Source organism: Nematostella vectensis, chromosome 15, assembly GCF_932526225.1.
Source record: "Nematostella vectensis chromosome 15, jaNemVect1.1, whole genome shotgun sequence".
In the NCBI taxonomy this organism is placed as follows: Eukaryota; Metazoa; Cnidaria; class Anthozoa; order Actiniaria; family Edwardsiidae; genus Nematostella; species Nematostella vectensis.
In genome coordinates, this window is record NC_064048.1 from 2767011 (window position 1) to 2789908 (window position 22898).

Sequence of the window (22898 nt, forward strand, 5' to 3'; positions counted from 1 at the left end):
TCTAGGTTTTGCAACATTTTAAAGTGTTCGTTTTGTTCAACTGATTAGAACGGCAGCTTTGTCTGTCAACCATGAGATGGATTCTCTAAATTTATTTATATAAAGACAAGATTGGTTCCTGAACAATATGGAACTAGATATACAATAGTAGGGAACAATGTGACCCCCCCTTTAATAAAAGGACCCAAAAATGTGACCCCCCAAAAAACATAGCCCCCCCCCCTACGTATTTGCCCCCCCCCCACCCATCCAGTAATAAATGACCGCTCCCTTTATCTTTTTGCGTCCCGTGAGCAAATATAAATCTAATGTGTCTCAATCGCGAAAGGGAAAAAGAGAGCAGAACAGTAAAAGAAGATCTGGAGGAGTCTTAACCTCATTTTTGCCGCCGTGAGTTTTTCACAGTACCCTGGGTAACAGAACCAGCGGCGTAGCCAGGATTTTTAACAGAAGGGCGCCCAAAAGGGACTTTCAAGACATTTTCTTCTGTATTTAAAATAATATCTCGCACATTTACTGTATTTTTGGCTGCTAAAAGGGGGGCCCGGGCCCCCAGGGCCCCCAGCCCCCCCCTGGCTTCGCCCCAGCAGAACAGAGGCTTAGAGGTTCGCGGTGAAAACGTTTTTGCCGCGAAGCTCAGAGAGCCTCTGCTACCCAGGGTATTTCCACAGAATTCCCTCGTGACAAATTGGTCACAAGAGGAATCTTCGTTGGGCTTCCTGTGTGTTTCACAAAAGAGATCAAGATGGCAGACCAGTCGCGTGGTGAGAAGGTTGGTTTAATCTACTCCCTTTTACCATTTTTACTGATTCTGGGATAGTATTTGTCTGCGATTGCGCTTTCTCTGTGGTTGTGTTATTCTCTAGAACTCTAGAACTGTTGTTATGTATATGCTGCTGCTTTAGGTGAATACTCGGTGTGCGTTGAATTTCTCCGGCTTTAGCCATTTTTCTCGTTAGCTTCAAACTGTGGATACTTACTTATGTACTATTTTTAACAATTGCTCCAACGAGGTTGCAGTGTCTCATGCTTCTTTTTGATATTGTGTTCCATGTCCTTGCGAAAAGCACTAATAGAGATTGGGGCGATATCGAGCGATATCTTGATGTCGGGGAAGGGTTGGGGATTAGAGTTTGATCCTGTACAAAACAGAGAAAAGCCCCCACCCCCACGGGACAAAACTGCAGTCAAATGCCCCTACCCCTCGGGATGCAAACTATAGGCAACTACCCAACAAGTCATGGGAAAAAAGCCTATTTCTTTAAAAACCATAACACTTCAGCAAATTTGTATCAATTAACAGTTGCTACAAAAAAATGGAAAAACAATTTCTTCATCTGGCGTTAGTTATCGTTCATATTCGTTTTTTGCAAATATAGCCATGCAGCTTGCCACACGCTGATACATGGAGTTGCTTGCTACAGAAGAAGAAAGAGGCTCAAACCAGAAACCGACATGACTTTTGCAAAGTACATTTGTCCCCAAGCCCCCATGGTGGTAACTGTCAATTCCCCCACCCCCTCGGGACAGATTCTTGTTCAAAAGTGCTCTAAGCCCCAGGACCATGGGGGTGGGGGTTTCAAATGACTTGTGCATTATCATCGATATCTGATATTGAGATTTGGATGTTATCATTGTTTTCCACTTATTATATGCTATTAGATAATGGTTAGACCCCTTTCTTTTCCGCTCCTCTTCCATTGATATTGCAATATTATCAGAGATTATCGTATTGTAATCTATCTGTTAAGACACCTTGTAGCACCTGCAGCTGTAACAATTACCCACAATTGTTATAAACCCCCAAATATAATAAGGTTTTACCCACAATTGTTATAAACCCCCAAATATAATAAGGTTTTACCCACAAATGAAAGAAACCCCCAAATATAATAAGGTTTTACCCACAATTGTTATAAACCCCCAAATATAATAAGGTTTTACCCACAATTGTTATAAACCCCCAAATATAATAAGGTTTTACCCGCAAATGTAAAATGTTTTAACCGGCAAATGCAATAAGGTTATGATTGAAATAGAAAAGTTATTTTCAGTCAGGCGCCATTGGTTTTAAGCCTATTATGGACAACAATTTATAAATCCAGGATGTGAGAGTAATCAATTTCTATATCATATAATGTTTTATCCATTTCCTCTCTAACTAGTTGTGTTTTCCTTGGCAAACTCATTCCATGTCACCGTCGGCGATATTTCATTTTACTTCTCGTGATTTCATGGAGATTTGTAGCATGCAATGTTTGGTTATTTTCTTAGAGGGATGAACGACATCTTGAATGTTTCTTCATTCAAAATTAATAATCATAAAAAGCCACTGATTCCCCAAACTGTCAAAAAATATTCCCAAGAACAAATGTACAATTATTTGGGAGAGTTTTATAGGCTGCCATCAAAATGGCTGCCTTCTGATGTAAACACAGAAAACCACAGGATGCCTAAAAGGTTTTTAGGATCATTTAACTTAACCAATTGACTTGCTATTTTTAGCTGAATTTACAAAAAAAAGAACTAAAAAAGATACCTGACCTGTTTTTTTAAGCTTTTCAATCATAGCTGTACCTAGTTAACGGTATCCAAACTTTCCAATTGTCTTATCTCTAATCCCTTGTCGATGCGCTAATGTGAGCACAAGTTGATTGTTACTTATATTTTGTACAGCTATGAGCGTGCTAGGAGAGTGCCCTAGGACATCATTATGACTAATGGGGCATAATTGAGTACTGTGCTTATGGTTGTTTGCAAGCAAAGGTGCATTCGTGGGGATTTTTTGTTGTTGTTATTTGGCTTTGCCTGGATGAGAAACTTATTTTCTAATGATACACCACAGCTCTCCAAAATTGATTCCACTGCTATTCTGGGTCTGTATGACCTGAAATTTATTTGTTTGGCTTTGGGGTGAAAAAAAAAAACTGATAAAAAAACTATCTGACTGTTGGGAGAGGCATATTTACTGGCCCTCCTCTAGTGAATTTTTCCACGGATCTCCCAGAATGCTTTGCCGTTATGGCAGCAAGAAGGTTTCAGAAGCCTTTGGACATTGAGGCCATTGAAATGGGGTTGGAGGATCAGAATAAAGGTATCTATTTGTGTCTTGAGCTGTGTTTGCTGATCTCTTTCCCTTGTGTGGAATTTTGCACGTTTTGTTGACAGGGTCGATTTTGTTGTTTTTCCTTGTTTGTTAAAATTTAATGACATAACAGGTGTACTGTTGTCTCTATCTCTAAATTTGCATGTAGTGTGGTAGTTTGTTGTTCAATTGATTTTCTCCTGAAACTATGAAGTGACTTGAAACCAAGCTTGTGTTGTTTTCTGCTTTCATTGATAAATTCTAGATTTTATTATTCAACTTTTCTTACTATCACATGTGTCAAAAAACTATTTGTTTTCTTTTTCAGGGACAGGAGTAGAGTGATTCTAGCCAGGACAATGGGTTATGGGAGATAAAAGTCAAGAGGAAATCATGGCAGAGAAGAAACCTATAAAGCAACCTTCTGATCAGTGTCAGAATTTGATATGCACACAGGAAATAAAAGTTGAGCCAGAACTATTTGATTTAAAAAGTATTGTAAAGGAGACATCAAAAGCATTGAATTTATCTGAGAAACCATACAAATGTGATGAATGTGGCATGGGCTTTAACCAATCTGGAGCCCTGAAGAGACACCTAAGGATTCACTCAGGACAGAAACCATACAAATGTGATGAATGTGGCAAATGCTGTACCCTGCATACACACCTAAAAACACACCAAAGGATTCACTCAGGACAGAAACTACACAAATGTGATGAATGTGGCAAGTGCTTTAACCGAAAAACAAACCTGAAGAGACACCTAATTATTCACTCAAGACGGAAACCATACAAATGTGATGAATGTGGTAAGTGCTTTACCCAATCTGGTTCCCTGAAGAGACACATAATGATTCACTCAGGACAGAAACCATACAAATGTGATGAATGTGGCAAGTGCTTTACCCAATCTGGTTCCCTGAAGAGACACATAATGATTCACTCAGGACAAAAACCATACAAATGTGATGAATGTGGGAAGTGCTTTACCCTGCATACACACCTTAAGACACACCTAAGGATTCACTCAGGACAGAAACTACACAAATGTGATGAATGTGGCAAGTTCTTTACCCGAAAAACAAACCTGAAGAGACACCTAATTATTCACTCAAAACGAAAATCATACAAATGTGATGAGTGTGGTAAGTGCTTTTCCGAATCTGGAAACTTGAAGAAACACCTAATTATTCACTCAAGAAGGAAACTATACAAATGTGATGAATTTGGCAAGAGCTTTACCCAACATTACCACCTAAAGACGCACGTAAGGATTCACTCAGGACAGAAACCATACCAATGCGATGAATGTGGCAAGTGCTATATCAAATTTGGAGCCTTAAAACGACACCTAAGCATTCACACAGAACAGAAACCATACAAATGTGATAAATGTGGCAAGGGCTTTTCCGAATCTGGAGCCTTAAAACGGCACGTAATTATTCATTCAAGACGGAAACCATACAAATGTGATGAATGTGGCAAGTGCTTTACCCAACTAACACACGTAAAGAGACACCTAATGATTCACTTAGGACAAAAACCATACAAATGTGAAGAATGTGGCAAGTGCTTTACCCAACTAACACACCTAAAGAGACACCTAATGATTCACTCAGGACAAAAACCATACAAATGTAAAGAATGTGGCAAGTGCTTTACCCAACATGCACACCTGAAGACACATCTAATGATTCACTCAGGGCAAAAACCATACAATTGTGATGAATGTGGCAAGTGCTTTACCCAAATAACACACCTAAAGAGACACCTAATGATTCACTCAGGACAAAAACCATACAAATGTGAAGAATGTGGCAAGTGCTTTACCCAAAATGCACACCTGAAGACACACCTAATGATTCACTCAGGGCAAAAACCCATACAATTGTGATTAATGTGGCAAGGGCTTTTCCGAATCTGGAGCCTTAAAACGGCGCCTTATTATACACTCAAGACGGAAACCATGCAGATGTGATGAATGTGGCAAGTGCTTTACCCAACCTGTCCACCTAAAGACACACCTAAGGATTCACTCAGGACAGAAACCATACAAATGTGAAGAATGTGGCAAGTGCTTTACACAACTGACATACACATTCCAATTGATTCACTTAGGACCGAAACCCGAAGCCTTTTGGCTTGAACTTGTTGCTGAAAAAACCTTGTGATTTCTCAGTGCATGCCGTCTTTTGGTGTTTACCCGGTGTTTTTATAGCGAAAACCCAGCCTCGAGCGATTCGTGGCCGCCATCTTGGATTTTGATCAGAAATGAAAACGGGGGGGGGGGGGGGGGGTCATTTTCGCTCAAAATCCAAGACGGTGGCTATAAAAACAACGGGTAAACGGGAATTCCAGTTATCTTTGATCGGGTTATGAGGCAAAGAATTCAGGAATATGCAAATCTGAAAAAAAAAAGATTCCCTATTCATCATTCTATGATACTCATAATTAGAATAATGTTTTTTATCATCTCTTGATAGCATGTTAGCAGTTTTGGTCATCACGTCACCCCCGCCTTTGCCGTTGTCTTTGTTCCCTAAATATGTCATGAAGAGGGTTTTAAAATTTTGTTTTATAGGATTCATAGCTTGTCCTCGGCGCCCAACGCAATAAGCACGATGATAGCGATGATGATGAGCAACACGATACACATCCGGGTGTTTTGCCACCACATCTTCTTGCGCAGGCGCGAAGAAAAATGGTAACCAATGAGGTAACTGCTTGAAAAAAAGAATTCATCCCCCACTTTCTATGGGGCGAATTAGAAATTCCAGGTACGAGGGGTCATAACTCTTCTCTGGAATCCCACAACATAGTGTTTAAGCGACCAAGTTTGAGTGATTTAAAAATGGCTGAATAGTGGCTCGGTTAGTGGTCTCTTGATATCTGTTAAGAGATTGAAACAACTGTGGGTAAGAGACATACCAATATTTTTGGTCAAGACATCTTTTACTTCGTCAACTTCTCGCTGGACCTTGTTAGCATCACCACCAGCTCTTCCTGGGTCAGAGTACAAGGCCTGACAAAGACCATCCACAAGTTACGGTACTATCACATACTATATGTACCATTCTACTCAGGCGCGTTCCAAAGATTGGCTGAGAGGGGGGGGGGGGTGCAGTCATAGGTATTATATGGAAGAAGAATAGTATTTTAAGATTCCTTAATAAGAAATGACCCACTTTTTGGTGGCCAATGGGTGGTGCGCGCGCACCCTGCGCACCCCCCTGTGTATGTGCCTGCTACTCATGTTTAGATGGGGCAACTTCCATGATCGATCAAAAACTAGTATATGATCTATCATGGAACTTTTTACATAAATGTTGTACCAGCAAAGTTCTCTGAATTTCTTGTAATCTCTGTCTTTGTTTATCGAAGGTGGCATATTTAACTGAATATACAGTTTTCTAACATATGGCCCTCGGTCAGTAAGCACTGTCACTGGGGGTGGTCACTGCCAGAGGGTTAATTGCGTCCCCAGTGGTTCTTTTACGTCCTTTCTGTTCAGGTTAATGTAGAGCAGCTTGAAGAGACGGGACCTCTGGTTTAGTTTCCTTATCCCAGAAGACTGGAAACACGGGAGAATAACTTCAACTCACTTGTGACACAAATTCAAATCAAGACAAAAACCCGTAAAAATCCCCAGTTTGAGCCAGGATTCGAACCTGGGCCACCTTGGTGAGAAGCCGCGAGCCTCTCACTAGGCCACCCGTGCTTCCTCGCATTTTATATAAATACTACAGCATATTATATAAATGGAATCAAGTTGGAATCAAGCAATATGGCTACAAGTGGATTTAACATCATCTTTACTGGTTTGTTCTTTGTTGTGAAGCACTGAGGTATAAATTTCATATGTAAATAAGTTAAATATTTTCCAATTCTTCACATTGTAATCAGTTTACGGATATTTGCCAACAACAGCGTATGCAATAAAAAAAAACTTGGAAAAGAGTGCGCAAATCTAAGGATCCAGGAATTTTTGAAAAGTTCAGGAAAATGCGCCAGCGGGTTAAGAACTGGATGCGATCTAACCTCTAGGCCTACTTTACGCGGATTTCATCTGAAGCTCTTTCGAACTCTAAACCATTCTAGTCCTTTTTAAAACTCAAATCTCAGCGCAACACCGGAGGCAGCAGTGACTTGGCTAAGGCGGAAGCCTTTCCCTCGCCCCATGACAGGTAATCCGGAATCCGGAATCCATGAAAAAATGAGATATGGGATCCGGAATCCATGAAAAAATGAGATATGGGATCCGGAATCCATGAAAAAATGAGATATGGGATCCGGAATCCATGAAAAAATGAGATATGGAATCCGGAATCCATGAAAAAATGAGATATGGAATCCGGAATCCATGAAAAAATGAGATATGGAATCCGGAATCCATGCTGCTGGGATCCGGAATCCACGAGAAAAAACCCACATGGAATCCGGAATCCAAACACTAGGATCCGGAATCCAGAACCCTATTGGAGAACCTGTCATGGGGCGATTTCCCAACAGGCAACGTGACTGGAGAGCATGTGCTCTCGGGAATTGTTTTGTCTCCTCAGGAAGTTCTTCTTGAATTGAAAGAGCTTATGACGATTCTCAATACTTCGCGACCCTACGCCTTGACATTCTAACACTAGTGCTTTTGGTTAGTTCGTGGACGTCAAACATCCGATCGTAGTTTCGCAGTCAACTACATTTGTTTGTGAGATTGAGAATCGAAGCGTGTAAGGTCGGTTTGGCTCAAATGATCAGCTGAAATTGCTTCAAAACGTTTGGAACAAGGCACGAACAGTAAAGGCAAAAGATTCACATGAATTAGAGCAAGTGATGATCTAATTAGTAGGTCGCAAAATCAAATATTATTTATGAAAGTCTGCCTTGATCGTTATCGAAACGCGGATGATTGACGCCCATGAACCAAAATCGCCGTTAGAATGTCAAGGCGAAGGGTCGCGATGTATTGAGAATCGCTATAACATTAACAAAGCTATGGGCTCAGACGAAATTCCAACCAGACTCCTAGCTGAATGTTCAGGCGCCATCGCACGCCCTGTTTGCGATCTGTCTAACCTGTCTCTTTCGTCTGGTGTGTTGTTTTTCTCTGAATGGAAGGACGTCAATCTAACACATCTTTTCAAGAAAGGTGAGCGCGTACTCTGTTCACCAACTATCGCGGCATATCTCTCTTGCCCATACTGTCTAAAGTACTAGAAAAATGTGTTTCTAGGCGGCTAGTGTTTTTTTTTCTTCCCGTCGATTACGTAAGAATCTCCGATGCTTTTTAACGGAAAACATGAAAAATATTTCAAAATATAGAAAGCAGTGTGTCTATTGGAAGTTTCTTTGAGGATGTGACTGATTATTTAGAGCGGATGGCCTGTTAAATATCTCGGATTCTAATAGATTCTTTTGTCTTTTAACGGTTGAGGTTTCCGACGGACCACCGGAAGTAAATTGGTGACAATGCGGCCTTAACCGTATGTAACATTTCCAACACAGTTTTCGCGAGGGTTTGTCCTGTACCACTGAAGCCGTCTTGCATGAGATCTGCAGCTCCCTCGATCTTGGATCGGAGACTGACGTCATCTATCTTAACCTGACCTGTGCCTCGCCCACCTGTTAGAAAAGCTTGCCGACCTAGGTTTTGTCGGAAGTCTTCACAAGTGATTTGTGAGCTATTTCTCGTCGCCAGCTTGTCGTGGTGAATGGTGTGGTCAGCCAAGGGAAGTTGGTCCAATCAGGGGTACCTCAAGGCTCCGTGCACGGACCGATTCTGGTCAATCTCTACATCAATGACCTCCCAGATTGCGTCAGCTTTTCGCATATCGCCATGTTTGCTGAACACACAAAAGTGTTTCAGATCCATTAACTCTCCAAACGACGTTCCGAAACTGCAGAGACCTCCACTTACTCTCAGCGTAGGCAGCCGACAACGAGCTCCTGTTTCAACCAACTAAATGTGAGAACCTTTGCGTTACAAGTAAATGAAGTAGCTTTCAGAGGGACTACACTCTTGACGGCGAGATTCTCAAAAAGGTGCTGTCGGTTCGTGACCTGGGCGTCCAAGTCTCTAAAGCTCTCCTGGGGGGAACATATAAGAGGCATTGTGCCGAAAGCAAACAAGTTGCTTGGCTTTCTCCGTAGGCACTGCTCTTACTGTCGCCCTTTGGCCTCTCAAAAGACACTATACGTCTCTCTTGTATGACCTCACCTGACTTGGCGAGTCAAGTCAGGGCATCCTGTCAGCTGGGCTCTGTATTTAATGCGCAGAGAAGGGCAACACGTTACATGCTCTACGGGTTCGAGCTCATCTATAAACAACGTCCCCTGAAACTCAGTTTTTTACCCTTGTCATTCTTCCTCGAATACCTTGACCTTCTCTTCCTTTTCCGTTTTATAAAGGGGGAAATCTCTAATATTCTCCAGTTTTCTCACTCGTCGGGAGCGATAGGCCTTGATCTTCGTCTTATTAGTCCGCGTACTTCCACCTTTCGCGAATCTTACTTCGTACGCATCTGCCCCACCTGGAATGCTTTCCCTCTCAAAATAGATTATCTAAGAGAACTTTTCTTTTCAAACAGCGACTGAAAGCTTCCCTTGCGCATCGATTTTTTCAACTCTTTGACCCAGACAATATCCGTAACTGGCGCATTATCTGTCCCATATGCAGAAGGGTTAATATTTTGTCAACATGTTCATGCTAGCTTTTTAGCATTTATCAATTTGTTTCTATTTTCACGTCTTTGTTTTGTATGTACTGTCCGCTGATCGCCGGAGACTAAAGCTTGCAAGACCCCGTGTCCTATTCTTTTATCTCGGCCACCCTGGCCATAAATAAGATAAAACAGGAAGCCCTTTGCGGTGAGAAAGAATGTTGATCTGCTTACAATAGGCATCATTACGGATGTTAAAAGAAACGAAACTCCGCAATACAAGCCAGTCTGTGGAAAAGCAATGATAATAAACTGTATTGGTAAATCCAACTGTTATATACTGAAAGCTGGGAGGATCTATATTATGGTTTATAAAGACTAAATTTTTAAATACATAGGTAATTTGGTTAATATGTTATCTTTATTTGTGCAACAAACTAGATCATGTCAGTAAAATATTAAAGCTTAAAAGTACGGCTCCCTTTAAAGAACCTTGTTTTTCTTAGTCCCCCCATTTGTTGGTTAAAAATTTTTGCTGCCAACCCACCCCCTCAGTGTATTCAATGAACTCTCCTTAAGGAAGATTAACAGAGAAACTGCAAAATACATTTTCGAGTACATAAGGGAAAGAAATATATGCCTTGCAAATAGGAAAATGACATTCTCTTTACATGAAGTCTTTTCTGGCTTCACCTATGTGCACTTTGTACCGAAGGCACCGAAATTGAAAAAATTGTATTGTAAGCCACCCCCCCCTCTCCCCTATTTTGTCGCCCCTGAAGATAACATACTTTAGTTACTTTTATACTTACGATAAATATGTTACACAAGTAGGGCTGGAGTCTCAGCATAAGGGCGCCACAGCAATTATACCCCTAAGAGATATATTGGGTATGGTAGAACGGACTTTAACCTCTAAGAGATAGCAGAATAAAACACCTGCTAAGGAATAGCAGCTGGAACTTGTATACCCTAAAAGATAGGACGATAGACAGACAGACAGCTTTATTTTGGAAGCTTATACTTAAAACTACATAGGTCTATTTTTCTGGAGAGACCCCCCGGCCCTTATGTCTCAAAAATATAAAACATGCTCAAGTTTGTATATATGTTGAGTTTATTCCAAATGTTCCTTTTTACATTGCTGGATATATTACAAAGCAGCTTCTTATCTAAACCACCTATTTGTACCTATTTACAATTGAACTCAGTTTGATCCTAATTCAGTCCTGGGGCTCTTCCACCACATAACCATCCTCAGCGACTCTAGGCTTGTTTGGGTTATTGGCTATGAGCCAGTCAGCGAGGTACAACTGAAGGCAGACAGATAAGACACATGTTAATGTGAGATAATTATTTGAAAACACTGTATGGACATCTATCCTGGGTACCAGGGCCTACAAACTTCTCTAGTCCAGTGACGCTCAGCCAAAATGCCTCAAAGCAGTGGTTTTGCACCAAACCGCTGGGCCTCACTGGACAAGAGAAGTCTGGAGGCTTTGGTACTCAGGTCATAGCTACCAACCTCCCTTAAGGAAAAATCTTGAGAAAATACAGTGAATGTATCACAAGTACCAAGATAGCTAATACGGGAGAATATAGTAAATGTATGGATTTTTTCGAGAAAATTAAGCTTGAGAAAAGGTTCAAAATCTTGAGTCTCCCACCTAATTGATGAGAGTTGACAGCTATGTCAGGTACCAGATGGACACCCAGACAGACAAATAACTTGCAAGATAGAATGGTTAGCCATGTGCAGTCATAGGTATGGTATTTGACAATTCTTAGATCAACTTTTAGGCAGCCAAGGTGCAAGTAAACCTACTAGGTGTGCACCTGGTTATTAGGTGAAGGACTAACTGACAGACAGATCTCAATACTTACAATAGGATCCTCAGGCTTCATCTTGCATAGCTCTGTCAGTCCCTTGAGAAGGGTGGGGTTGACAGTCCTGGTTAAGTAGTCCTTGGCAGCCTGGCCAGTGGACACCGGTTCTACTATGCCTGGAAAAACATAGCATGAATGGCTTTAAAACTATGTAAAACACTTCCCTTGGACAATTTATTTTCAGTCATTTAAACTCTGATAACTTGAAACTTGGCTTGCTCAAACTCCCCTCTTACTTGAACTATTATTTTGTTTTTCTTGGCTATATTCCAGTCTCAACAGTGTTGTAATGCCTGTAGGGGCCCATACTCCCCCCTCCCCCCAGTTTTCTTAATGTCTCTGTATTGTGCCCTTCCCAAAGTTTTTTGAGGCCAACTACAGTCTTGCTTTCACACCCCCTCTCATTATCCTTGCAGAGATGTTACAGGTGTAAATCACTAATTTGCCTTTTATAACCTTCTAAATCTATGAGTGCTACAAAACCCTCCTGACAATATAATAGTGCGTGGAGAAGCTGGTATTTCTGATAGTGGATCTTTTGCTCCAAGCACACTGCAAGGATTATCAGGTAAAACTTGAATTTGACTTACTATCAGGGAAAAAGAAGTGAATCTCTTTATCAGCACTGACTGTGCCATCACTACCATGCAGAGCATTTCTGGTGCTGTCTGTACCATAGATTGCTCTCAGACTGAAACCGACATAATAACATGAACAAAATAACAAAAAAAGCAATTAGCCCATAGAAAGTAGCCTCCTCCGAAAACTAATCCATTTCTTCTCTTTTTTGGGGGATTCCTGTGGGAAAGAAAGGAAGAGGGTAACTAAGGATATGGCAGTTTTTCTTCTTTTGGGTATCACTGTGGAATTTAAGTACAAGAATCAAGGTATGATATGACAGAGAGGTCATTTTGCAGTCACAATACAAGAAAAAAAAAACTTTCAAAATAATTCCTTATTTCCTTCAACAGTTTGAAGATTCAGTGTCGTACGGTGGTAGACCTACCTCTCAGGTGCCTGGTCCCGTGCTTTCTGCGTATTGGTCGGACCAATCAGCTGTCGCCAGTAGGATATGGCATTCTCACGCGCCAGTACAAGTGCCATAATCGGGCCACTACTCATGTATGCCACTAGGCTAGGGAAAAACATTTTCCCGTAATGTTCGGCATAGAAATCACTGGTCTGCTCTGGAGTAAGATGGGCTCGTCTTTTCTAAAAAAAAATGTTTAATTTTAGATTTCCTAAAGATTTGGCGTATTTATACCCATAAAATAACACCCCCACAAAAAATGGCTATATACACCTTTAAAAGAAACTGAAAAAACTCTGTTTCTATTATGTATGATAACTATAAACATTGATTACTTATTGCATTATTTTGAGAAGTTACCTGTAAAATTGTGAATCCATGTTGTAGGATAATTTCCTCGATTTCATCGCTTTTATGCACTGCGTCGGGTTTAATAAGGGCTAAAGTTCGTTCAATGTGTATCGCTGGAGGTGGGAAGGCTGTCGGTTTTTCCTCTGAAGGCATATTTTCACGTATTTATCGTTTCAACGTCTTAAAATTCCAGATCAACTTTCTTCCCCTGGTTCCATAGACAAAATGGCGGACATTGTGTTGGATGGTTGCTATGACAACTGTAGCCCAAATGGGCTCGTCCGCTAAGATTTACAACGGGCTCAATAGTCTAGGATAATGCATTGCGGTCGTACAAACGTTCGTCAACGTTGTTACCTATATACTTGATTACACCTGTTTTTGTGACTCCAACCATACAATTGGTTATATTTCGCCTTACACCAAGTACTAGTCTATCGCCCATCGTCCTTTGCGATAACCACCATTTTAGAAGTTTGCCAAACCAATCCGGCATCTGAACCTCGGAGAATTTGGTTGTTTAAGAGAACAGAAACGAATTCAAGATGGCTTATAAAGGGCAAAAGGTCCAGAAGGTTATGGTACAACCGATTGTATCCTTTTATGATGTTTGAATGTTTTTTTTACTCATTTTGTAAGACGCTGGATTCTGCATTTATCGAGCACGTGCTGAAAAAGCTGGAGAATTGTCAAGTTTACCTGAAATCTATCTTTATTTTAACCCCTTAACCATTACGTTAGGGCCTATAGATATGAGGTTAAGTTAGGCCTATAGATATGAGCTTTTACATTGGCAAAACCAGCAAAGTTTTCACATCAGTCATATCGGGGTAGAGATAATTGTCATGGATGTCATCTTTCAGTGATCCGTTTTATTTAAGAGCCATTGAACTCAATTTGCAATAGCTATCATAGTTATTACTAGTTCCAGGGATATGAAGTGTGTTTAAAATTGTCAATGTTTGTGTTTGTTGTGAGAATCCTTGACTGCTCCATAGAACTTGATTTTCAGGTATTTACAAAACGTGAGTACAATTTTTATTGCTTAACAACATTGTGTTACGGCAATTTTGAGTATTCTGAAAACTCGCCAGTGATTTACAAAGGCTTTTGACTTGCAGAAGCCAAAATGTATTTTGTCACTTTTGATTTATGAGGGTGAGTTTGCAGATTACTCAAAATCACGGTGATGCGCAACCAAACAGGACAAATTCTCAATGTTGAAGCTGCAAACACATCATCAACCAAAAGGGCTGATGTCTTACATATGTGCATTTGAAGGTGCATTAAATCTAGGCACTCGTTAATAAGCATTGTTCACTCATTCTCAAATAAATGAAAGATACGTCTACATTTGATTATGGAAAAAAAGAGAACAAGTTGTTTTGCTTGTGTAATAGGTGTAGCTTTGTCCCTATTACAGAGCACTATATATCTTTCTCCCTAACACTAGAGCAGGGCTTCTAATAGAGTGAGATGTTGCTGAAACACACTATCAGACCCAAACCAAACAATCCTGCACAATTCCCTACTTTCTGCTTATCCCAGTGTGAAATGTGTTGAGCAATTATACTGTATCATGAATATAAATCAACTTGGTCTCCCATATTTTTCTGGACAAAGTTTAAACTGGACAAAGTTTAAATTGATTAGGCATTTTTTGTTTTTGCAAAGGACTGGGACTGTATTTTGCTCTTTCAGAATTCTTTTTGCTTTTTCCATGCAAGGTGCCCCCCCAAATCAGTGTTTTTACAGCGTAATATGGGCTCAAATTTGCCGTTTTTACTGTGCAATGTGCCTCCTATTGTTTTACATAAAAAACCTGCACAATCAACGTATTTACAAAAAAAATCCTGGACAATTCTCACACAATCAGCAATTTTTCCCACACAATGTGCCCCCGAAATCCTGTCACAAACCCAGCTATGGGGTCATGCTAGAGGAGATTGTTTAAGAAAGAAAAATATGCTACAGGTCATTTCTGCCCCCATTCATTATTGCTGTGATTTTAAGAGTCGAACTACAGCTTAACTTACACAAGATCTTTTGCAGAGATCAAAAATTCAAATCTGGCTGTATGAGCAAGTGAACATGAGGATTGAAGGACACATTATTGTGAGTACTTTAGCTAATCTTTGTAATATAGGCTGATAACAGTGTCCTTACAAAAGGGAATTTTTCCAATTTTTTGTGGTCTCATTACATTTATGGTCTAATTATTTTTCTTTTTCGAAAAAATGTATTCCCGCAAAATTGTTTTGCTTTAACATTCTATGTACAACTCATGTAATGCAAGGGTAATGTTTTACATTTACACTACAAGAAAGGGAAGGGAATGAAAGGGTTATGTTTGGTATTAGGGAGCTAATGTGAACGGCATCAAGAATGGCCTACCCGCTCACAAATGTTTGGTATTAGAGAGCTAATGTGAACGGCATCAAGAATGGCCTACAGGCTCACAAATGTTTGGTATTAGAGAGCTAATGTGAACGGCATCAAGAATGGCCTACCCGCTCACAAATGTTTGGTATTAGAGAGGTAAAGCGAACGGCATCAAGAATGGCCTACAGGCTCACAAATGTTTGGTGTTAGAGAGCTGATGCAAACGGCATCAAGAATGGCCTACTGGCTCACAAATGTTTGGTATTAGAGAGCTGATGTGAACGGCATCAAGAATGGCCTACAGGCTCACAAATGTTTGGTATTAGAGGGCTAATGTGAACGGCATCAAGAATGGCCTACCCGCTCACAAATGTTTGGTATTAGAGAGCTAATGTGAACGGCATCAAGAATGGCCTACCCGCTCACAAATGTTTGGTATTAGAGAGCTAATGCAAACGGCATCAAGAATGGCCTACGGGCTCACAAATGTTTGGTATTAGAGAGCTAATGCGAACGGCTGTTTTTCAGCAGTTTGTGAGCATGTGTTTACATTGCAAGGAATAGTAGGTAATGTTTGGTATTTACACAGCAAGGAAGAGTAAATAATGAAAGGGTAATGTTTGGTATTTACACAGCAAGGAAGAGTAAATAATGAAAGGGTAATGTTTGGTATTTTCATTGCAAGGAAAGGTAGAGGATGAAAGGGTAATGTTTGGTATTTGCAAAGGAAGAGTAGAGAATGAAAGGTTTGTTATTTACATTGCAAGAAAAGGTAGAGAATAAAGGGTAATGTTTGGTATTTACATAGAAAGGAAGAGTAGAGGATGAAAGGGTAATGTTTGGTATTTGCAAAGGAAGAGTAGAGAATGAAAGGTTTGTTATTTACACAGCAAGGAAGAGTAGAGAATGAAAGGGTAATGTTTGGCTTGTTTGACTGCAGGGTTTCGATGAGTACATGAACCTAGTTCTTGATGAAGCTGAGGAAGTTCACCTGAAGACCAAAACAAGAAAACCTCTAGGTGAGAGCTAGATTACTCTTCGGCCAGTGCTGGCTTAAGGTAATTCCCTTGAATTGCACTGTGCACCCCTTCTGCGAATAGTGGCGCCCGCTGTTTGTTCAAATTTTCCGGTATTAAGTGAGCACGCGCGCCACAGTTGTACAAGAAAACAAAGCAAAAGGCACGCGTTTTTTACTTAAAATTGCGTTGACAGAACAACGAAGTCGGTTACCCCCATTTTTTATTTGCTGAAATAGTTAAATATATACGGAAAATGATATCCTGTAAGAAGAAAAAAAGTTGGGTTGTAGAAGTTTTTTATTTTCTCTTAAAAGCGGTAAAAATACTTCAAAATGGTGCTTTTTACCGTATAAATAGTGGCGAAAATAATGTCTTTTAGTGCGATCTCTTAAAATGTGATTTGTTTTGTCATTAGCTACTACGGGTTATTGTTTAGGAGATAGGATTTTGACAGCTTGACAAACAGAACTTAATTTCTTTTTAAGACTATGGGCACTCTTTGAAAAGGGTTGAGATTTTTCCTCGCTCTATCAGTAAAAACGCATCAACTCTAAGCCCCTATGTTGTGAAAACGAGGTCGGTACCTCCATTTTTTTTATTGCATTTTTTGAAAGCCCTTAACTTTGATATTGTTATGCCCAGTTTTAAAAAAAATTCTGGGTTGTAGAAGTATTTCAAGGGAATTACCTTAATTACAGTCTAGGCTTGTTTATAGAACCTAGGATTTAATTACTGCTTGGAAGAAGAAAAATGCATAATAGCATCCAGATATTAAAAGAAAGGCTGTAATTGCCATATCGAAATTACAGAAAAATAAGACATTGACTTTTTTTTTTTTTATGAATCTTGAAAATCTAGATGTATCTGGAAACATCTTATACATGGGTAGATCAGATGTATACTTAAAAATGACTGCCAGCAGCTATCTCATCTGATGTTTTGTGCTTTTCACAGGCCGGATTCTGATCAAGGGAGATAATATCACTTTACTGATGAATGCATCCCCAAGCTAAACACTCTTTACATACCAGGCGCTTCAACTACCTACATCCTTAATACAAGCAAGATCATGGCTTAAAGGCTACAAACTTTGTAGCAGACAGGGCCTTAGTTGATTAGGCATTTTAACTTGAAGTCTTTTTGTAGTAATGTGGTTGTGCAGTCAAACCTTGTGAACATGAACTTGACTGGTTTAGCCAGGTTGGGTTTTATAGGAAGGATGAAGTCAAGCATACCAGTTTTTATTTGCCTTTAGACATTGATCCTATCTAAACAAGTGCTGAAAAAAATTGTGGACATTTTCTTATGTTAAACATCATTATCATCATCATCAGAAAAAAATATCTTTTTTTTTACTTTTTTTTCTTATTTTTGGAAACAAACACTCAGCCCACAGGTTTTTATTCTACCAGCCTTATGTTTAAGTTTGTACTTTTGTAAAGTATTTTGAATGCTTTATATTGACATGAATTTTTGTGTGGGTTGAATACCCAAGTGGTAAAATTACTGTTTATGGTTGAACACAAGTTGAACACAAGTCATCCCCAGCCTTGTATGCCAGGGTATATCCCTCAATATATTATCCCAAGGAGGGTTATATGGTTTGGTTCTCACTAGGGCGTAAGGGCAGCACATGTAAGAATCGGTCAACCGCACTCACAAGCAGAATCAGCGACTTTGCCACGCCGTTTATTCTATGCCTAAGTTTGTATGCGTTTCTTTCCCTAGTGAGAACTATCCTTAGAGGAAGAGGGGTGGGTCCTGGCACGCGAGTATGTGGTATAACCTTGTTGCAAAGTTAAAGCCGCATTGTCACCAGTTTACTTCCGGAGGTCCGACGGATACTTCAACCGTTAAAAGACAAAAGAATCTATTAGAATCCGAGATATTTAACAGGCCATCCGCTCTAAATTATCGATCACATCCTCGAAGAAACTTCCAATAGACACACTGCTTTCAATATTTTGAAATATTTTTCGTGTTTTCCGTTAAAAATCATCGGATATTGTTACGTAATCGACCGGAAGTAAACTTGTGACAATGCGGCTTTAAAACATAGCCATCTGAATAAAAGTCTTGTATATAAATGACTTCTGCATTTTCTATTTAACATCATCGATCAAAGTGCGCATAAATGGCGTCAGTACGTCGTATACGAAGAAAGTTTGCACAAATAACGTAGAACGTCATTTACAAAAAGTACGCACTGAAGACGTCTCTGCGTCATCAACCAAAAAGTACGCACAGATGACGTCGACAACCGACCAAAAATAATATGACATCAAACATGCGTATTTTATTGGGGTGGGATGCCCAGTCTTACATGTAGTGAAGAGTGTGTTTAGGGCAGCCGAGGGCTACATGCCGAGGGCCCTATGCTCCTAATAGACACTTTATTTGAATAAGAATATTATCGATGAATTGCGAAGTCACAAAAGCGCACACAGAATGAATATTAAAAAGATCCAACTCAATATCTGTCAATATTGACGCGCCATTCGAAATTCAGCTATGACGTCACTTCATAATAAACATAAGAAAGAGATCTCCTATTATGTCGTTCACTGCTCACCCCACTTCAAAACTAGACGCTTGACATCGGAACGCTGGGGAAATTCAATCTGGACTTTGTAACACCTATCAGTACATTTACGTATTAACATAAACGAACTAAGTTAGAGAAAATATGGATCTGATAAATATTACAAAAATAAACTGTTTTGTCATCAATTATGCACTCAGCAGTTGCATCATAACGAGGCCTGGACAATCACTGTACACACAGCGTTTTAATCCCACCGTTACTTGTATTTACATCGCTTTTGTCACAAAAAGTTACCAAAAAAACAGCGTTAAGTGAATTTCCAGTGTCAAAATTAAAGTAAGTTGACTTTACAACTTTAGTGCGAAGGTTTTTTAATAAAGTATTGTCCATGTCCCACATTGCAACACCGAAGACATTTCGTTTACACTAATTTCTGTAGATTACTATTGGCAACGCAGTCAAAGTCCTCAAAAATACCTCGTTTGGTACTTTCTTCACACAAGTGCAATTTTTCCTCGCTTTTGGTGTCTTTTATCAAGAGATGTGAGACCTCCAAGCTACCAAATCCGATGGCGGAATCCCCGTTCTTCGTTTCTTGTTATCCGTCTCTCTCGAGAAGTAAAACCCGCACGTCGGCTTGCCTAGAGTCGAGAAGGGCGCCAGCGAGTTGACGTAGCGGAATCTAGGATCAAGTTGTGGCATGCTCGGTTGGTTGGATCGGTTCTTCCGAGATTTCGGTGATGATCTGTTAGAATCGCAGCTTTCTCCCGAGCTCATACTGTAGGATAAATGTCGGGAATAGGGCGTCGTGTAGATGGCAGTATTCTGGCCAATCTCTCGCATCTTAATTCGACAGCAAGGATTTGAGGGCAGCCACACATTTGAGAAATCTTGTCGACATTTCTCGCACTTGAAAGCTTGACCCTGTATTTGACCAGTGTTCGGCATTTTGCACGTCTCTGACGCGGACTCTTTAGGTTTTCCGCACTCCTTAACTCTCTTTTTGCGCACTGATAATATCTGACTTTTTTAATAGCTCGTGGTGTTTGTTCCAGATTTTCCACTGCGCGAGCAATTAGAGGCGCAAATTAGATGTAAATTACGCGAGAGCGATTGTGATAATTGGTCAATTGGGTATAATGAGCTTAGTGCAGACAATCCAAGACACAGGCAACCCACACAAAATACAGTCCTACAATTTGATTGAAATATTTAGAGACAATGGATATAGGAAAGGAATAGTGAACATTGTTAATAGCACTGGCGCGCGCGTATCTCGCAACTATCGTCATAAGTCCCGGATCGGATCCAGAATAATTTTACACCTGTTTTACGTAAACAGGTCACAATGATTGAGGAGACAGTTTTTAGCGCTTCTTTTTCGTAAACAGGTTAGAATTCTTTCTGCCTATGCGGGAGGACGTTGTAGTTGTATTATGAAGTTGTTATAGAACTAATAAAAGTCACAAAAACATTTGTTTACAACTGGATTTTATTTCCCAATAGTTACATTAATACATCAGTCTTGGATGACAACTCTCCTCTCTTTATCTACAAATTTGCTGATCGTATATGCATGGATCCTCATCTATTTCTCTGTTTTGAAGCTCTTGGTAGCATTTATCCTTGCGCGATTTTAATACGAATGGGCTGTCTTCTTTCTTCGACCTGAAAAGACAAAAAGGCAAGGAGGAATAATTCCACACACAACAGTAAATGCGATGATTATACCTACTTACCCTTACTAGATCGGTCTCAGCTACCCAGTCCAGGATGGTCAAGACACGTGGCCTGCAACAAGTAAGAGGTCTTCCTCTGTGGAGTAAATAGAAAAAAAATCAAGACAACACCACAAGTAACAGCTAAACACATTTTAACACTGCAATAGATGGTATATAAAATTGACATTATTTCAGTCCTTACTTCAGGGTGGTGAAGAGGGGGTGCTCATCACGAATCACGAAGTTATTAGTTTCCACGAATCACGAACTTAAAAAAGAAGCTTTCACGAATTACGGTTTTAACTTTTGCTTTGATTATGAATATATCATTTGATATACATAGATCAACGCTGCGGTTGATCCACTCCTCAGTTAAACTCACACGCAATGACGTCAATGTTTACTTCTACGTATAAATGTATATATCGTGACGCGAAAAAAAACCCGTTACAATCGATTCGGAGTGATTGTACTACGGCTCCTGTGTAGTTGAGCACTGTTTTGCAGTCGCAAAACATGCATTTCGTGTTTTAATTATTCTCGGCGTCTACGGTCACATTTCACGAATTTAGCCATGCGGAATCACGAGTCACGAAAGTAAAAATACCCCAATCACGGATCACGATAGAGTACTCGATCACATTTCACGAATTTAGCCATGCAAAATCACGAGTCGAGAAAGTTAAAATACCCCAATCACAGATCACGATAGAGTGCTCGATCACAATTCACGAATTTATTTTTAGGCTTTTCACGAATCACGAATTTGATTTAGGGCCAATCACGAATCACGAAAATACTCTTTACCACCCTGTTACTTGAGAATTCAATAAATGTTCTTACCTCAACACAACTCAATGGGATCTCGTATCGCGTTGTGGTATACTTATCTTCTGAAGTGATTTAAGGAGCGCAGACAACCAAATGGGACTTTCTGAAGAGCCAGCGAAGATGAAGAGAGAATACCTGGAGCCGGTAAGCCGAGATGCATGTACCCTGGAGCACTGGTCAGCGGTGGCTCAGACCATCTGTACACGAGATGCGGAATTGAAGGGTAGCTGCCATAGGAATGGGCAGCCTCGTTTGCTTTTCTCAAGTGCGCTGTAGAGATGTTGTCTTTATACGAACGTGATGACTTTGGATATTTTTTAGAACGAACTGACGTGATGTCGTAACTATGGAGACGGCCTTGAGGCATGGCATCTTGTGGGGATTCCGCTGGCAGCAGCTTGCTGGCGAGAGTCTGTAGGTAAGCAAGTTTGGCAGCACGTTGGCCGGCCTCGGCGAGCTTTTTCGTCATGGCCGTGCGTTTGTTGTGGAACCAACTCTTGACTTGTTCCTCTGTCATGTTGAGCTCCTTAGCGAGTGCAAACCGCTGGTCTGCGCTGATGTATCGTCGTTCCTCAAATACTTGCTCGAGCTGAGCTACCACGTCGGGATGAAATACCGGGCGCTTATTCCTTGCCTTAGAGGACTGGGCTTCATTATCTGGGATACCTGTGGAACCTGAAAAATACTTACCTCTCTGTTCTGCACACTTGTGCTGCGAATCCTGCACGCTGTCTGGTGTCTCTGCGCATGTGCGAATGGCAGATTCCGCTTGCTGTAAATGACATGTAGCATCTTTGCTTTGTTCGTGTGTCCCTGCGCATGTGCTGACAAGAGTATCCGCTTCCCTGAGGTTTAGAAGGTCTGCAATCATGAAGGATGTAGGTTTTCTGGCTATTGGTATGTGGGTGCACTCGTGTGCTCTGCTCTGTAACTCCATTATTTGGATAGGTCGGTGATGCTGCGTTCTGGGCTGAAGTCAGATAAGACTGACAGTTCGAATACTGTGCTCTCTTTTATACCAAATAACGGGGATCAAAGACAGCGCACCGACAAACAGGGCAGCTCGGCGTGGCGGAATGTTCAATGTTAACGGAAAGTGAAAGACGATTCAAAAGACATAGTCCAAAAGGAGCCATTCGCGGTGATCTTGTAAAATACAATGAGCACCACAATAGCGCATTTTACCGATAAACATTTTTGCTTTACTTTAAAAGACAGCGGCCTGTTGCGGTCTCATTGCAAACAAAGAAATAAAACACAGAGAACAAGATATGTGATATGCCGCTACAATCTTTTGAGAAGGAAATAATTAAAAAAAACATTTCACGCGAGAACTGCGCATTAGTTTTCTTTTCATTCGCGGTGATGGCAGAGGGATGACAAGAAAGTGCG

At 40.5% G+C, this 22898-nt stretch overlaps 5 protein-coding genes across 12 annotated transcripts; 2 read left to right on the plus strand and 3 right to left on the minus strand.

Annotated features, from left to right (window-relative positions):
* The first annotated feature begins 657 nt into the window (after window positions 1-657).
* LOC5510803 (zinc finger protein 665-like) lies at window positions 658-7291 on the plus strand. Of its 2 annotated transcripts, XM_048723039.1 has the most exons (3): window positions 673-772; window positions 3414-4232; window positions 5669-7291. In XM_048723039.1, the coding sequence occupies exons 2-3, from the start codon at window positions 3452-3454 to the stop codon at window positions 5701-5703; spliced, it is 816 nt and encodes a 271-aa protein (XP_048578996.1). In that variant the 5' UTR covers window positions 673-772; window positions 3414-3451; the 3' UTR covers window positions 5704-7291. The 2 variants fall into 2 exon arrangements, with proteins under 2 accessions (XP_048578995.1, XP_048578996.1); XM_048723038.1 differs by lacking the exon at window positions 5669-7291 and having other exon boundaries at window positions 658-772; window positions 3414-5157.
* A 3548-nt stretch (window positions 7292-10839) lies between these two features.
* On the minus strand, window positions 10840-13264 carry LOC5510804 (nucleoside diphosphate kinase homolog 5). Its single transcript, XM_001631214.3, has 5 exons — window positions 13018-13264; window positions 12634-12839; window positions 12218-12318; window positions 11625-11743; window positions 10840-11053 (listed from the first exon to the last, which is right to left on the minus strand). The coding sequence occupies exons 1-5, from the start codon at window positions 13159-13161 to the stop codon at window positions 10964-10966; spliced, it is 660 nt and encodes a 219-aa protein (XP_001631264.1). The 5' UTR covers window positions 13162-13264; the 3' UTR covers window positions 10840-10963.
* Window positions 13265-13439: 175 nt separating this feature from the next.
* On the plus strand, window positions 13440-18496 carry LOC5510821 (small nuclear ribonucleoprotein E). The gene is made up of 5 exons (XM_001631189.3): window positions 13440-13601; window positions 14007-14033; window positions 15061-15123; window positions 16331-16409; window positions 17364-18496. The coding sequence occupies exons 1-5, from the start codon at window positions 13554-13556 to the stop codon at window positions 17420-17422; spliced, it is 276 nt and encodes a 91-aa protein (XP_001631239.1). The 5' UTR covers window positions 13440-13553; the 3' UTR covers window positions 17423-18496.
* Window positions 18497-19179: 683 nt separating this feature from the next.
* Window positions 19180-20038, minus strand: LOC125560648. Its single transcript, XM_048722631.1, has one exon. The coding sequence runs from the start codon at window positions 19900-19902 to the stop codon at window positions 19489-19491; it is 414 nt and encodes a 137-aa protein (XP_048578588.1). The 5' UTR covers window positions 19903-20038; the 3' UTR covers window positions 19180-19488.
* A 390-nt stretch (window positions 20039-20428) lies between these two features.
* LOC116617354 (homeobox protein Nkx-2.2a) lies at window positions 20429-22488 on the minus strand. Of its 7 annotated transcripts, none has more exons than XR_004295732.2 (3): window positions 21519-22488; window positions 20694-20769; window positions 20429-20622 (listed from the first exon to the last, which is right to left on the minus strand). XR_004295732.2 is itself a non-coding variant. In XM_032380001.2 (2 exons), the coding sequence occupies exon 1, from the start codon at window positions 22441-22443 to the stop codon at window positions 21562-21564; it is 882 nt and encodes a 293-aa protein (XP_032235892.2). In that variant the 5' UTR covers window positions 22444-22488; the 3' UTR covers window positions 20429-20769; window positions 21519-21561. The 7 variants fall into 7 exon arrangements, 1 of the variants encoding a protein (XP_032235892.2); XR_004295730.2 differs by adding an exon at window positions 20878-20943 and having other exon boundaries at window positions 20429-20769; window positions 21058-22488; XR_004295731.2 differs by having other exon boundaries at window positions 20878-22488.
* Between the last annotated feature and the right edge of the window lie 410 nt (window positions 22489-22898).

Excerpts from the sequence above, each read along its gene's own strand:
- LOC5510803 (XM_048723038.1), top strand. The coding sequence starts at position 3,452 with ATGGGAGATAAAAGTCAAGAGGAAATCATGGCAGAGAAGAAACCTATA.
- LOC5510804 (XM_001631214.3), bottom strand. The coding sequence starts at position 13,161 with ATGCCTTCAGAGGAAAAACCGACAGCCTTCCCACCTCCAGCGATACAC. Across the intron at positions 12,840-13,017 it reads ATGGATTCACAATTTTACAG|AAAAGACGAGCCCATCTTAC; the intron begins GTAACTTCTCAA and ends ATTTTTTTTTAG. Across the intron at positions 11,744-12,217 it reads TCACTTCTTTTTCCCTGATA|GCATAGTAGAACCGGTGTCC; the intron begins GTAAGTCAAATT and ends ATGTTTTTCCAG.
- LOC5510821 (XM_001631189.3), top strand. The coding sequence starts at position 13,554 with ATGGCTTATAAAGGGCAAAAGGTCCAGAAGGTTATGGTACAACCGATT. Across the intron at positions 13,602-14,006 it reads AGGTTATGGTACAACCGATT|AACTTGATTTTCAGGTATTT; the intron begins GTATCCTTTTAT and ends ACTGCTCCATAG. Across the intron at positions 14,034-15,060 it reads TTTTCAGGTATTTACAAAAC|AGATCAAAAATTCAAATCTG; the intron begins GTGAGTACAATT and ends GATCTTTTGCAG.
- LOC125560648 (XM_048722631.1), bottom strand. The coding sequence starts at position 19,902 with ATGCCGAACACTGGTCAAATACAGGGTCAAGCTTTCAAGTGCGAGAAA.
- LOC116617354 (XM_032380001.2), bottom strand. The coding sequence starts at position 22,443 with ATGGAGTTACAGAGCAGAGCACACGAGTGCACCCACATACCAATAGCC.